Consider the following 17120-nt stretch of genomic DNA (forward strand, 5'->3'; position numbering starts at 1 on the left):
CAAAAATTATCAATGAACCATTATTTCTGGATTACTACTTTAACAACATAATGTAGCAACATTACAGACATTTCAGTGGTCAAATCCAATAGCACACTACTACTTCCAGGATAACTCAGGATGGGAGAAACAGACAGCCTTGTCAGTGTTACACTTATCCCTTTTTATACCAGAAAGGGAGTACATAAGTAAAATTGCTGCTCATTAACATATTTCAAAACAAAAGCAGCCTACTCTAGTGATGGCAGATTTCTCTGTTATTCCAAAGAGTCAAGAATCCAGTTTGATTCACATCAGTTGTTCAAAATAAAAGGTGGGGGGCGAGGGTGGAATGGTTGAATTGCTGGTGTCCAAACAGAAAGAGTTTTTTTTTCAAACGCCAAAAGAGCAATAGTTCCCTGGGGCCTTTTCAGGAAGGACATCAAAATAACTACACAGACCAAGTAAAGCAAACTGCAAAGCACTTTATTCAAGTTCATGTCATTCAACCATATTCATGTATACCACCAAATGAAACAACATTTCTCTAGACCAAAATGCACAATACAACACAGTATATACAACCCACACACAACATAAAAAGTAATATTCCAAAAAGACATTAATAATAAGGTGCATTTATGGCACAAGTTAAGAATAATTGGTTTAAATTTATTGGCTTTTCATACGTGATGATGCCTGGCTGGTGGCAGGGAGTTCAGTAGTTTCACAACCTGGGGGAAGAAGCAGTTTCCCATTCTAACAGTCCTTGTCCTATGCTTTGGAGTAACCTCAGAAGCAATAGTTATGAGCAACTTGAAGTCAGAATTACTTGTCAAAATAGATCCTCTCTGAGCTCAGCACAGCCAAGATCTTTTGCTAATAGAAAGTACCTTAGATCAGAGATTCCCTGCAGTAAATGAAAGCTCTTGGTTTGCTTCAGCACCTTTTTCTTCTGTTCGCTTGGTTCTCTTACCACCCAGTATGTCAAAAGAATTGACCCAATGAAAAAGGTAATATTTAAACATGGGCCTCTTTCTGTCGCTTTAGGAGCCATCCATCAGCAGCTGAAAGCCTAAGAATGGCTACGTATTATCTGAACAGTGATTAAATTGGATAGCCTTCAAAAAAGAATGCAGGGACCATGATAAACAATTAACTCGAGCTTGTACAGTATAATGCAGGCAGCATGCCAATTTTGTACAGCCTGTTCATTATGCTTCTTTTTACATGCAGCTGGCTATGTCTGAAGAGTCAAAATCATTACTAAATTGCACTACTTAAAAGCTGAATGCTTGGAGGGAAGATGTACTAATGATGGAGTAATAGTGGCAGCCATTGCACAAGTGATTCTGACTTGGGAAAAGAGTGAATCACACTTATAGGGAAATCAATGGCACCAGGTTTTCAGACAAAGCCCAAGTGTTTTTGATGAATGTATGTCCTGCGCTGTTAAGAGACAGAGACCAGATCAATGATATGAGGCCAGTGGGGTTAAAGCATTGTAATGGCCATGAAAGAAACACCTTTGGAACTTGATGATTTAATGAACAGGCAAGTCCAATGAACAGATCTTCATATTCCATCGACTCCAGCTCAATTCTGCCACTCCATACCACAGTCACCAACCCACTGGCAATTTCTATTAATCAAGAGTTGCATCTAATATTCACATGTTCCAGTTACAACAATTGGAAGATACTCAACAGCTATTTAATCACAAACAGACTGCAAGTGTCTTGCTGGCACACTTTACTTTCTTGCAGAAGGCACTGTACATCTAGAATCAGTATTAAAATAGGTGGAGACTTCCTCTTCATATCCTAAGCACCTTGGAGATGGTATCCGATGTCTAAAATCTTCACTTTTACTGCAGCAAAATCAACACAAGAGATAAACATAAAAGTAGCTCTACATAGTGTCGCACTATCATGGGTCCGGGTATCAATATGCAAAGGAAGTAAGAGGGAGTCACAGCAGTCGTAGAATCTTCCTTTATATCTTTCTTTCTTTATAATCTTTCTTATCTTGTCTCTAAAGACCTACTGCACATGTTACCTCATTCTGGGAGCTCTTGAATCCTGCACTGTCTACTTACTTTCCAATCCACACTGTAGACCAAAACTTCAGTTTAAGCACCAACTAATCTCTAATTCATAATGAAAACACAAGTTAAACCATTTCCTCCACTTTGGTGAAAGGCATCCAAAATGAAATAACATCAAAAAAAGATATTTAAGCAACTCTTATCATAGTTCTTTTAAGATTTCCCTCGAAGAGATGCATGTTCAACTATCAGAGATTAAATGACATTAGAGTTTAGAGCTACAAAATGGCAATCATCTTGTCAACTCATACTGTAAATGCTGGTTAATTCCTTGACCAATAAGCCATCATCAATTTTGCTCTAATATGTCTTTGCAATGTACAGTAGCTATACCAGCAAAAATCAAAGTGCACCATTTATCTGGTTCTTCTTTCTTACACATGCATATCCAAATTTGAGAGAGAATAAAGTGTTTTTCTCATATCATTAAAATATCAGCTAGCAATACTCCTTTCTAACTCACTGTTTGCCCTCAAGACCCAAGGAATTGTTGAAAGCTCTTGCTACAACTCTACAATGGAGCAAACAACAGTTAAAATTGAGTAGCTCCAATATTTAATTATCATACTGCTGTTTTAACACCATATGAGGCACTAGGCAGACTCTACGAGATGCAATGCGACTCAATGCCAATTGGAATTCTATGACACTGATATGATCCAATTTTAACCATCAACTCTGCAAGGAAACAACTGTGGCTTTCCTGCTAGTTCAAACCAGATCTACAATTCATCTTTCAAATGTGTGTATAATTTTCCAAGAGAAACAAAGGCACTTTGGAATACTTCAGTACATGAGAGACAATACGTAATTGCAAACTACATTTTTTCCCCAGTGTGTTTTTGGCAAAACCATTCAACTGGTGAATTTGAAATGTGCATTACTCAATTCTGCTCTTAGTAGTCAATTGCCATTGTTTGGGAAATTATCAATTTACTCGTCTTCCTTCCACATTATTCTCATCATCATATCTTGATCTCAATCATGCCCTTCATCTGGGATGATTCACATCTTGTTTCTCTCAGTTCTTAAAATAACTATAGTTTTTGCAAGTCCAATTTATTGTTAAAGGAACCATTTTTGTTGATCTTTATTCAAAGAATCTTTCTACCCTGGGAATGTTCCAATCCTACAACTAGATAACGCAAACATGAGGGGTCTCGGCCCGAAACGTCGACTGTACCTCTTCCTAGAGATGCCGCCTGGCCTGCTATATTCACCAGCAACTTTTATATGTGCTGCTAAAACTAGATAATTTACTTTTGAAGATTAGCCATTGCTATGTTGGCATTCTGCAAGGTGACATACAAACCAGCAATACTAATGACCAATTCATCTGTTTTGATGACAAATGCCAAGGGAAGGATTTTCTTTCAGAATACCTGAAGAACTATCTCGTTCTTTTTCAAACAATTTCTACCTTAGTACAAAAGCATAACCTTGTTTTAAAGCAGAATTTCCACCAAGGAAGTATTTTCTATGACAGAATAATTCATGAAATAGTTTCTAAAATATACCTTGTTTGCTTTGCTGGACAGAACATTAAAATGGATTCCGAAAACCAAAATATTTCTCTCCCATTTAGTCAATACCCTCAGTGCTGATCAAATTTCCCATCTCTCCATTCATTTCGTTTCTCAGTAACGGGACTCCAAATTTCTTTTTTGTTGTTTTTTGAATGGTTCCTTCATTTACATTTTTATTAGGCTAAAATCAGAAATAATTTTACCATGTCCTTACTCTTAATTGATTTCTTTTTTTCTTCGATCCTGTGAAATATCCTATGTATTTAGACTTTAAAAACTCATGCAGGCACTGATTGGCCTCATCTTCTCCTTGACTATTGTTAATGTAGAGTGTCTAGAATACGGTTTTTATATCTGGATTTTTAACAATACATTACGACCAAGTAACATAAAAGAACTTGTCATTTACTTCAAATAAATCAATCAGTGATTGTTCTGTTTGGCTGATGTCCATTCAAGACTGCTGACATAAATATACCTAGATATGGCACTGAATATTAAGAAGGTATAAAAGATAATTTGAGCAAATATCACTCCAATTTTAGGTTTGAGAATTTTTATTTAGTGCATTATTCCTCTTGTCATTTTGTGAAGCAGCAACACAGACTGAACAATTTAGTGCATTCATTTATTCTTTTCCTCAGATCAACATATTTGCTTAAATGTTTAAATCCACCACTTCTGTCTTGATTTTCCTCACACATCCAGGCTCCTACTAGGATCTGCTGTCAGATTTAATTTATGATTGGGTGAGAACAGTGCTAATTTAAGTAGGACATCTGCAAGCACTTCTCTCTCTTCTCATTGCTGCACAAGACACCCTCTAGTGGTATGGAAATGAATGAATAAATCTTGACCACTGAAAAACTACTAGTTTCAGTAACAGTCAACTCAAAAGTTTCAATTTAGATTCCTATCATTGCCTATCTATTTTTGTAAACAGTTCAGGTTATTTTGTGATTTCTGAACATTCTGGAATGTTTCTATTCTATTCTACCTTCAGATACCAACTGATTCAGAAAAACTGAGAATGTGAGGTTAACTTCATGGGATCTCAGTCATATACATCTACTTTAAACACAGGATTATGGACAATCAACATACTCTATTTGCACACATCTGCTGCTCCACTCAAGACACACTCAAATCAAATTATCTAATAGCCAAAAAGGTCGTGCCTCCATTAGTAAGACATTAGGAATGTTAACATAAAAACTTATACAGTTGTGCAAGAACATCTCCTTCTTCATATTAACCCATATTTACAAAAAGATATGCTGGCATTGGAGAGGGTCCAGAGAATGCTCGCAAGAATGACGCTATTGAAAATTGGAAGGCCTCAATAGAGTGGACATGCACAGTATGTTTCCAATAGTGAGAGAGTCGAGGCCCAGAAGGCTTAGCTTCAGACTAGAAGGATGTACCTTTAGATAGAAATGAGGAGGAATTTATTTAGCCAGAATGTGTAAATATGTGCAATTCAATGCCACAGATGGCCGAGGAAGTCAAGTCATTGAGTATATTTAAAGCAGAAGTTTCTTGATTAGTAGTAAAGGCATCAAAGGTTACAGGCAGAAGCCAGGAGAATTGGGTTGCACAGAAAAATAAATCAGCCAGGATCAAGTGGTGGAGCAGACTCAATGGGCCGAATAGTTTAATTCTGCTCCTATGTCTTGTGGTCAGTGACATAATGCAATTCGTAGTAAGTTAATACTTAATACCTTAACCATCACATGAAATAAGGACCAATAACCAAATATAACATCAGGAAAAACAGCAAATAAATCTCAAATCAGAATTATACGTTACAAATCTAATGACACCAGGATAACAAACATATGTGAATTTGAATTACTGGAAAAGCACTGCACACGAAGTTTAAAACATACAAAGCTTTAACTTATGAAATCCGAGAACAATATTAATTTGTGGTAAAGTGCTAACACACTCAAGAAATGTAGGATAAAGTGGGTTCCATCATTTATGGATGCATCTCTTTATACTTTGTTATTTGGAGATTTTCACAATATTTTATTGTCTAATGGCAAAAGGAATCAAATTCACCATAAATCATAGCACTCTAATAATTATTCTTCACTCCAACTAACTTTGAAAACTGAGCAAATTGGTACTTTCAAACACAAAATATATTTCTTCATTGAACCAGTTAAGGGACTGGAATAAATTAAATATTGAATTTTCTGGTAAAGGGGAACAACAGATCTGACAAATGAATTAAAAAAGAATATTGCTCCACAAATAGTTTTATCACAGATGATTCCGATCAAACTGAGCAATCAACTTTAACAGAGAAATGTGAAATAACTTCTAATTTTATTCACTCGGCTGAATCTTTATTTCACTTGTGACTTCCAAATTAGATGCTTTACAAATAAATTATTCTGGGCTTTAAATTGCTGCCATCCCTACCAACCATAGTTGAATATACTAAAATTGACAAGTTACCTGTTTTGTTCAAAGTCCTGCTGGAAACAATTTAACATGACACATTGCCATCACTGTGTTAATTATTACATCTTTAAAATAACTACATCAAAATCTTTTACTGATAGAATATGTGATCATTCATAAAAGGTATAGTGAAAAAACATTAATAACTATTGGTTATCTATATCAAATACAAATAGTTATCTTAATGGTTAGCAAGAGGAATTACAGTTACAGGCAAATGAAAATACTGAAAGGTTATTTATTGAGCAAAATGGATGAGTGTGAGCATGGCCAATATCTTGTGTTATTTCAGGGCAATGTAGCTTGTATTCAGATGCTTATCAAGAACCTACCAACATTTATCCACTTGTGATTACAGTGCTATAGATTTTCCACAGACAACATCAAAGACTGCATATCTTGCACTTGCAGAAACATAGGAGGCAGAGAGCCAATATAAAAGAAATCACAATAGGGGCATATATGATGAAAAGTATTAAAATTGCCTCTTATTTCACAGATGATACATTTTATATAAATTATCCACGTGTTAATGCTTTAGGTTGGGTAAGTTATAATTTAGAAATTGATAAAATATTTCAGCCTGACAGCTTTCACCAGCCTTGTATGAGGTACAGATAATATTTAAAATATTCACATTACATTCCCAAAGCTTTTTTTGTCATTCAAGTAGGATGCTCAATAACAAAGATCAAATTAGATTCTAATGTCTAATCATCCAAACAGGGTCAACCTGTGCAAGTATGCAAAGGTTAAGCATAAGATCTGTTTTGTCACCTCAGAAGTGGCATGGGATGATGGTTTAAATGAGGCATGGAATGAAGAGAAAATAAAGAAGGATGAACCGATATATTCCAATCAGCAGCTGCAGTTTCACTGGTGAAAGGAAGCCAATGTTTCAGATGCCGTTAAACTAAGATCATGGGAACAGGTCAATTGTATTATGACTTAAAATTATACACATTCCTTCTTTTACTTCACATTGCAGGAACAATATAGCCTTAGGTTTTTTTCTTCTGCTTATTTGGAAAAATATTCATTGTGCTGCATTTTTAGTTGATTATTTCAGTTGACAGTCTGAGAATACTAAATGAGTAATAATGCTCCAACAATCATAAAGTGCACAGAGATCCAAGATGACTGAGCGACCCTTACTTTGTTTTTGCTCTGGTTTTTAAACTATTACTGCTGCTGCTGATGGCAGTACTAACTCGAATAGGTCAAAAATGCTCAAAGTCAATCACAGAACAATTTAAACAATTCAAATGTATTCCTAAATAAACATTAAACGTAAGTAATTTGACATTTCCACTGTATGGTGTGAAACTCTGAGTTAAATTTAAAATTCACAAACAAAGGATGATAGTGAAACTGCATAGGCTATGAACAGGGATTTTAAGTTTTCAATTTGCCTATGTACATTAATCATTGTTTTATTAAAATTGTGACCAAAATACTGCAATATATTTAACTTGAACCGATTGAAGTATTGATTCAATTAAAACAATTAAACACTCCAGTTTAACTGTCCCCCTCCTTACAGTTTCTTAACAATGAGATTACATTACTGGCAGTCACAAAACTCATCTTAACCTCAAGGTTTTAAGTGCAGACTTTACATTAATATGACAATTAAATGAAGAAATAGAAGATAAATAAAAAGAAAAAAACCCACCATGTCCTCTTTGCAGTGAGGCAGGCGACCTGTATATAGCAATAGGCACTGAATGGTGTTTGCTGCCATGAAAATGGTGATTATGGTGAGCTGCACCTAAGCTCGAAGCACTCCATGACACGCCAAAAAAACAGCTGAAAGTCAAAAAAACTATCCAAAATGCCAAATGAACACAGGTTGTGATAGTTTCAATGCTGGACTTCACTGTTCCTCTCGGGTTCATGATGCTCCCTGAGAAAAAGATTTGCATCCCCCATGTAATAAATGTCACAATTGTACACAGCCCATTATTTCAAGTCTGCCTTACAGTTTCCTATTACTGTTGTCCTCTTCTGCTAAGAAATCCACAGCATACTTTAAATATCCAGTCAGTGCAGTCTGTTCCCAGCTAGAAAAACATAACTACCTGCATTTCCAGCAGTAGCTACCAGGTTCCTGTATGTTAATACTCCAATAGATCCAAGACTGAGAATGCTGAGGTTTTTCTCTTTCCCTACATAAGGCACATCATCATCCTCCACTGGGTATTCAACATCATTTAAATTTTACAGGATGGCACTTCACAATGCTGTAAGGGAAATTAAAATGCTTCCTCAATCCAGTTACAGCCTGGGGAAAAAAAAATGTAACACACAGCACAGCTCTGTGTCAGACCAAAGCACCCAATAAATAGCCTGCTCTCCAATCCGAATACAGAAGTCAGGCTAGAGAGAATAATGGCACAGGATATTCCTCACTGAATTGTATACACTTATGAAAGGACCTGGAACAGACCATGCTGGTGAGAAGGCTATGCAAATCTGCAGTCTCAAAACAGCAAATCACTGAAGCTTGGATGCATTGCAGAGGAAGAGCCTATTTTAAAACAGGGATACTGAAATACATTGGGATATTCAGTGGTGCTTGCATTTAAAAAGGAAACAAAGACGTGCAAAGACCTTAGAAAACAAACATTGAAAAACCTTGAAATATTCACTTGCAATTTTTTTTTACATAAAATATAATCAATTAATGAAATAAAAAGTCCCATTCTCCCCCAAGAAGACAATTCAGAGATTCCAATATCCTCAGTTAGTCCTTTACATTTTTTGAACGAAGGCAGCTACTGTTGTGATTGGTCAGGAACCTCCCTGCACGGTCCACCAGGTGCTCAATCCAAAGCTACTAAATATGCCTCAACACAAACTACTCATCCATCATTTTTGATGATCTTCTAATTGCACAGTCATCTCCAGAAACTCACACCTCTCTCCCTTCCATTGACAGATATTAAAGTACCCAAATTCTAAAACATAGTGTGTGACAATTCTGGAAATAAAGGGGATAATTCAATTAATGGCATTTCTGTTGGGGGGAAAAAAATCAGAAATTTTGTTCACAAACATTTCTTAAAAATCACCCTTTATTTTGTTTCATTTCTAGACCAATCCTGAGAAAGTAAATCTCTCCTGAGAACGATGTATTTATCTTGACAGGTGTTTGTAATATCAACAGTCTCTCAAAGGTATTGTTATTCATTGCACTGATGTACAATAAAAAACAGTATCTGTAAATTAATGTGCTTACTGTATTGCATTCTAAAATAAAACTAAAGCTAGGAGACAAACCAGGTCAACATGAATGTCTCTTCAATCCTATATGCAAATTGATGGGATGCATTTCTTACAGGGTGTAAGGCTTAATCCTTTCTCAATCATGTACAACTAAAATAAAACTAAATGTCACCCAATCACTGAACATGAACACCATTTTAATTTTTTTAGCTCTTAATCTTATAAATTCATTATGTTCTTCAGTATTTAAGCTGAACTTAGTGCAAACTTAAATCAGCCCATTTAATTAATGCTCTGGAACACACAATAGCGTGGCAAGTGTCTTATTGGGAATACATTTATATACCAGTACTGGGACTAATTAAAGAAGTATATACAGGTAAATCATCCCTGGACTGAAACAAACCTATACTTTGATGTACTCAAACTAAACATAAATTCCTCCTGTTGTAGTACACAACAATGTCCATTTGAAATTCAGAGATCATTTCACACTCCAACAATTTCTTTAATATTCCACACAGAATAGACCAGAAGATTTTTGCCAGGTGAGTAGAACATCTTGTTAATGACTACTTAAACACTTACCGGTATTTACAAGAACAACTTATTATAAATGGATCATACAGTAAGGCTCTACCAATTGAAGGAGAAATTTTATATATGCTTTCTCATTACTTGGATTTCATTAAAAAAACAGAATTAATTTATATGAATTCACATTCCCCAGCTGTTGTGGTGGGATTTGAACTCCTGTCTTTAGATCAATAGTTCAAAACAAAAGACTGTGAGTTCAGTAACATAACCACTTAGCTTTTGTTCTGATAAATTAATTTTGAACTAATTTTATAAAAAAAACTATAGGCCAACCATCTCTGCATCAAAACAAGTCTACAATTTGATTCACAACTTCTTCCAGGCTGTGAATTAACCATGCAATTTAGCACAGCTCATTATTTCTCTCTTCTAACTTGTGATGCTTGCATTTCTCCACTGGTTCGAAATATCTGCTGCTTTCCAAGGAGTGGCCACTTGTGAAACACCAAGTCAAGTCACTATGTGCTACGTGTTTCAAAATACCGCAATTCTTTCAATGCAGCTGTGTACTGTATATTCTGTTGAAGAATTTCTACTTTTCAGTTGCCTTCAGGAAAAAAAGCATTCTGTTGGAATATAGTTGACTTGAAACACAAGAAAAGATTGTACATGTGGTTTGAAATAAAATAATATTGATAATCATACTTCCAAAACTGCTCCAAATAGGTAAGTTCACAGTTGAATTTTACCTGTTTTAGTTGGCTTTGTACTTCAGGGGCATATCTAATGTAAAACTTCCTTTAAAAACAAATAACGCAGAAAGTATCAGGTGACTATTGGGAGTGCTTGATGTTTCTGAACTGAGCATGAAAGAATTTTTAAATTCTTGTCTGATTTGTTTGGAGATTTTGGGTCCTCTGCTGGCCACAAATTAGCTTTTCAGTCAAGCAGAAAGAACAAACCAAAAAAACATCAAAATATCATGTTCATGATGACAAACGTAATTAAACTAAAAGATGCCTGCAATATTTAGATCAACATTTCAGTAACAAATTACAACTGTTGCAAAATTGTTTTAATTGTGGTAACGTAAGAAATATTTTCAGGTTGTCACTGGCACATATTGACGTTGTGGGCAAGATCACTGCCTTCTGTCTACTGTTCCAATTGAAAACATTGATGGTCAGCCGTTGACACTTAATTAAATCCCAACACTGCTCTTTAGTAATGCTAAATACAAAGCTGCAAGATTTACTACCAAAGAGCGGAGCCATGGAGTCATAAGTAGCTAGCCATCTGGACACAAGCTGGGGTCTGATTATCCCCGGCTGGGTCACCTGGAAGAGGGTGTATGATGTTGAAAGACCCAAAACACCCGATGATTCCGGGAACATCACTGAAGATGTGCCCAGAGGCATCAGTAGATGTATGTACACAGCTTGAATTTAAAAGGGAAATTGTCCTTGGATCCAAGAACCCACTGTTTTATGTGTGAACTAAAATATAGGATGCAGAGGGAGGGTAGGTTACTTTAAAGAAAATTAATTGCATTGTCTTACACCATCAGAACTAAATGACTAGCACTCAGGGGCAACATGAAGGGCTTTGAATGGCTGATAATGGAACATATCAATATCTCCATTTCTGCCAGATTGGGCACTCAACAGTTTGTTTAGCAACAGAACCTCTCTACGAGATAAGTCATACACCTGGCCCTGACACACCCAGAAAACAAGGAGACTTATGTCAGAATGGAATTTCTGGATTTCAGTTTGCTGTTCAACATTAAAATTCCATAGATCTTGGTGAACAAACTCCTACTCCTCAGTCTAAATACTATGCTTCTGGGCATTGGACTTCCTAACCAACAGACCTCAGATAGTCACGATATACAACTGCTCCTCCCTCCCAATCATCCTCAACACGGGCACTCCCCAGGACTGTGTGCTGAGCCCTTTGCGGTACACTCTGCTCACACACGACTGCACATCCAAACCCTCGAGCAATCGTGTCATCAAGTTCACTGATGACACAACATTTGTGGAGTTCATCACCAACAACGATGGCCTACAGAGAGGAGGTGGAAGAACTCGAGGTCCGGTACCAGGCAAGTAACCTCTTCCATAATGTCAACAAGACAAAGGAGATGGTTATTGACTTCAGGAGAACTCACACCATTACACCCACCCCTTATATCGACAGCACAGCAGTGGTAACTGCGAGTAATTCAAACTTCTGGGAGTGTACATCACATGCAACCTCTCTTGGTCCCAGAACACATCCTACACAGTCAGGAAAGCTCAACAATGCCTCTACTTTCTGAGGTGACTGACAAGGGCAACACTTTGCACATCCATACTCAGACGTGCATCACTGCTTAGTACAGAAACTGCACTGCAGCGAACAGAAAGGCTCTGCAATGGGTAGCCAAAACAGCCCAACGCATCACTGGCACCAGCCTACCCACCAAAGACATATACACAGAAAGGTGCCAGAAAAGGGCCAGTAACATCATGAATAATCCCACACACCCTGTTCATGGACTGTTTGTTCCACTTTCATCAGCGAGCAGGCTATATAGCATCCACACCAGGACCACCAGACTCAAAACTGTTACTTTCCCAAGCAGTAAGGCTGATCAACACCTCCACCTACTAACTCCACCACCAGTCACCTTATGTGCAGCCTAGTGTCACTTTATGGACATACAATCAACGTACATAAGCTATCTTAAGTACTTTAATTGTGCTTTTTATTATTATTGTTTTTTTTATATCTTTTGTGTTTTTTTCCCCCTGCATCTGCTCTGGAGTAACAATCATTTTATTCTCCTTACCCACATGAGCAGGAAATAACATTATACAATCTTGAATTCTTGATCTTGAATTTAGGTTTTAAATACCTCTGAATATGAGAGACGTGAACTGGTAACATCAATGACAACTGTCACATGTGGAGAAGTCCCACCCCAGTTTTGTTGTTGTCAGGAGCTTTTTAATTATGGGGTCACTGAAGTACACCAGGAGATGCAGTTGCTGCCTGAAACACGCTGCTGAATTTTGGACACAGCTTGCCAGTGTAATGGGCCCTCCGTGTCTGGCCCAGGTAAGTGTGGATGTGGAAGAGGTAGAAAGCACTATCTGGCCAGCTGCATTATCTCCAATGGGAGAAACATGCTAAGAAGTAAATACCAGTTTGAATGAAAACAAGTTTTCTCATCCTGTTTGCGGATGCAACCAAATGGTGTCATTGTTGTCTAAACACAGCAAACATTATGTCCTCTGTTTAAGTTAATGCACATTAAGCCATGATACCTGAAAATATAACCATCACCAACTTTATCTGCTCAGGGGATCTCCCATCCACTGCTACCAACCTTATAGTTCCCACACCCCACATTTCCTGTTTCTACCTCCTACCGAAGATCCACAAACCTGCCTGTCCAGGTAGACCCATTGTCTCAGCTTGCTCCTGCCCCACCGAATTCATTTCTGCATACCTCAACATTGTTTTATCCCCCCCCTTGTTCAATCCCTTCCTACCTATGTTCGTGACACTTCTCACACTGAATTTTTTCGAAGAGTTGAAGTTCCCTGGCCCCCACTGCTTTATTTTCACCATGGATGTCCAGTCCCTATACACTTCCATCCCCCACCAGGAAGGTCTCAAAGCTCTCCACTTCTTTTTAGATTCCTGACCTAACCAGTTCCCCTCTACCACCACTCTGCTCCGTCTAGCAGAATTAGTCCTTACTCTTAATAATTTCTCCTTTGGCTCCTCCCACTTCCTCCAAACTAAAGGTGTAGCCATGGGCATCCGTATGGGTCCCAGCTATGCCTGCCTTTTTGTTGGCTTTGTGGAACAATCCATGTTCCAAGACTATACTAGTATCTGTCCCCCACTTTTCCTTTGCTTCATCGACGACTGCATTGGCGCCGCTTCCTCGTTGACTTCATTAACTTTGCCTCCAACTTTCACCCTGCCCTCAAAGTTTACCCGGTCTCTTCTTGAACTTTCTGTCTCTCTCTCTGGAGACAGCTTATCTACTGATGTCTACTATAAGCCTACAGAATCTCACAGCTACCTGGACTATTCCTCTTCTCACCCTGTCTCTTGCAAAAATGCTATCCCCTTCTTGCAATTCCTCCGTCTCTGCTGCATCTGCTCTCAGGATGAGGCTTTTCATTCCAGGACGAAGGAGATGACCTCCTTTTTTAAAGAATGGGGCTTCCCTTCCTCCACTATCAGCTCTCAAACGCATCTCCCCCATTTTACGCACATCAGCTCTCACTCCATCCTCCCGCCACCCCACTAAGAATAGGGTTCCCCTGGTCCTCACCTTCCACCCCATCAGCCTCCGGGTCTAACGTATTATTCTCCATAACTTCCACCACCTCCAACAGGATCCTACCACTAAGCACATCTTTCCCTCCCCCGCCCCACTGCTTTCTGCAGGGATCGCTTCCTACAACAGACAATAGGTGCAGGAGTAGGCCATTCGGCCCTTTGAGCCAGCACCACCATTCACTGTGATCATGGCTGATCATCCACTATCAGTATCCAGTTCCTGCCTTATCCCCATAACCTTTGATTCCGCTATCTTTAAGAGCTTTATCCATCTCTTTTTTGAAAGCATCCAGAGACTTGGCCTCCACAGCCTTCTGGGGCAGAGCATTCCATACATCCACCACTCTCTGGGTGAAAAAGTTTTTCCTCAACTCCGTTCTAAATGGCCTACCCCTAATTCTTAAACTGTGGCCTCTGGTTCTGGACTCACCCATCAGCGGGAACATGCTTCCTGCCTCCAGCGTGTCCAATCCCTTAATAATCTTATATGTTTCAATAAGATCCCCTCTCAGCCTTCTGAATTCCAGAGTATACAAGCCCAGTCGCTTCAATCTTTCAACATACGACAATCCCGCCATCCTGGGAATTAACCTTGTGAACCCACGCTGCACTCCCTCAATAGCAAGAATGTCCTTCCTCAAATTGGGAGACCAAAACTGCACACAGTACTCCAGGTGTGGTCTCAGCAGGGCCCTGTTCAACTGCAGAAGGGCTTCTTTGCTCTTATACTCAATTCCCCTTGTTATGAAGGCCAGCATGCCATTAGCTTTTTTCACTGCCTGCTGTACTTGCATGCTTGCTTTCAGTGACTGATGTACAAGAACACCTAGATCTCGTTGTACTTCCCCTTTTTCTAACTTGACTCCGTTTAGATAATAATCTGCCTTCCCATTCTTACCACCAAAGTGGATAACCTCACATTTATCCACATTAAACTGCATCTGCCCACTCACCCAGCCTGTCCAAGTCACCCTGCATTCTCATAACATCCTCCTCACATTTCACACTGCCACCCAGCTTTGTGTCATCAGCAAATTTGCTAATGTTACTTTTAATTCCCTCATCTAAATCATTAATATATATTGTAAACAGCTGCGGTCCCAGCACTGAACCCTGCGGTACCCCACTGGTCACCGCCTGCCATTCCGAAAGGGACCTGTTAATCGCTACTCTTTGTTTTCTGTCAGCCAGCCAATTTTCAATCCATGTCAGTACTCTGCCCCCAATACCATGTGCCCTAATTTTGCCCACTGTTCTCCTATGTGGGACTTTATCAAAGGCTTTCTGAAAGTCCAGGTACACTACATCCACTGGCTCTCCCTTGTCCATTTTCATAGTTACATCCTCAAAAAATTCCAGAAGATTAGTCGAGCACGATTTCCCCTTCGTAAATCCATGCTGACTCAGACCAATCCTGTTACTGCTATCCAGATGTGCCGTAATTTCATCTTTTACAATTGATTCCAGCATCTTTCCCACCTCTGACGTCAGGCTAACCGGTCTATAATTCTGTTTTCTCTCTTCCTCCCTTCTTGAAGAGAGGGACAACGTTAGCCACCCTACAATCCACAGGAACTGATCCTGAATCTATAGAACATTGGAAAATGATTACTAATTCATCCACAATTTCTAAAGCCACCTTTTTAAGTACCCTGGGATGCAGACCATCAGGTCCCGGGGACTTATCAGCCTTCAGACCCAACAATCTATCCAACACCATTGCTGGCCTAATATAAATTTCCTTCAGTTCATCCATTACCCTTGGTCCTTTGGCCACTATTATATCTGGGAGATTGTTTGTGTCTTCCCTAGTGAAGACAGATCCAAAGTACCTGTTCAACTCGTCTGCCATTTCCTTGTTCCCCATAATAAATTCACCCGGTTCTGTCTTCAAGGGCCCAATTTTGGTCTTAACTATTTTTTCCTTTTCACATACCTAAAGAAGCTTTTACTATCCTCCTTTATATTCTTGGCTAGTTTACCTTCGTACCTCATTTCTTCTCCGCGTATTGCCTTTTTAGTTATCTTCTGTTGCTCTTTAAAAGTTTCCCAATCCTCCGGCTTCCCACTCGTCTTTGCTATGTTATACTTCTCTTTTATTTTTATACTGTCCATTACTTCCCTTGTCAGCCACGGCTTCCCCTTACTCCCATTTGGAATGAACTGATCCTGCACCTTCTGCATTATTCCCAGAAACACTTGCCATTGCTGTTCCACTGTCATCCCTGCTTGGGTATTGTTCCATTGAACTTTGGCTAGCCCCTCCCTCAATAGCACCATAGTTCCCTTTGTTCAACTGTAATACTGACACTTCCGAGTTTCCCTTCTCCCTCCCAAATTGTAGCTTAAAACTTATCATATTATGGTCACTACCTCCTAATGGCTCCTTTACCTCAAGGTCCCTGATCAAATCTGGTTCATTGCACAACACTAAATATAGAATTGCATTCTCTCTGGTAGGCTCCAGTACAAGCTGTTCTAAGAATCCATCTCGGAGGGATTCCACAAACTCCCTTTCTTGGGGTCCAGTACCAACCTGATTCCTCCAGTCTACCTGCATGCTGAAATCCCCCATAACAACTGTAGCATTACCTTTGCGACATGCCAATTTTAACTCTTGATTCAACTTACACCCTACATCCAGACTACTGTTTGGGGGCCTGTAGATAACTCCCATTAGGGTCTTTCTACCCTTAGCATTTCTCAGTTCTATCCATACTGACTCTACGTCTCCTGATACTATGTCCCCCCCCCCCTCGCAAGGGACTGAATATCATTCCTCAGCAACAGAGCCACCCCACCTCCTCTGCCCATCAGTCTGTCCTTTCGATAGGACGTGTATCCTTGAATATTCATTTCCCAGGCTCTGTCCACTTGAAGCCATATCTCTGTTATTCCCACACCATCATACTTACCAATTTCCA

The 17120-nt window shown here is 38.9% G+C and overlaps 1 protein-coding gene across 22 annotated transcripts in view; it reads right to left on the reverse strand.

The window, feature by feature from the left end:
- nrxn1a (neurexin 1a) overlaps nucleotides 1-17120 on the reverse strand; it is a 1799241-nt gene that overhangs the window by 497570 nt on the left and 1284551 nt on the right. For 4 of the 22 annotated variants that reach the window (XM_063055862.1, XM_063055861.1, XM_063055860.1 and 1 more), the window contains exon 1: nucleotides 7760-8629. The exons of the other annotated variants lie outside the window; for them this stretch is intronic. In XM_063055862.1, the coding sequence (XP_062911932.1) occupies nucleotides 7760-8009 (250 nt within the window). In that variant the 5' untranslated portion in view covers nucleotides 8010-8629. Of the gene's footprint in view, nucleotides 1-7759; nucleotides 8630-17120 lie in introns of those variants that run through there. 22 annotated transcript variants of the gene reach the window in all.

Source organism: Mobula hypostoma, chromosome 8 (genome assembly GCF_963921235.1).
Source record: "Mobula hypostoma chromosome 8, sMobHyp1.1, whole genome shotgun sequence".
Lineage (NCBI taxonomy): Eukaryota > Metazoa > Chordata > Chondrichthyes > Myliobatiformes > Myliobatidae > Mobula > Mobula hypostoma.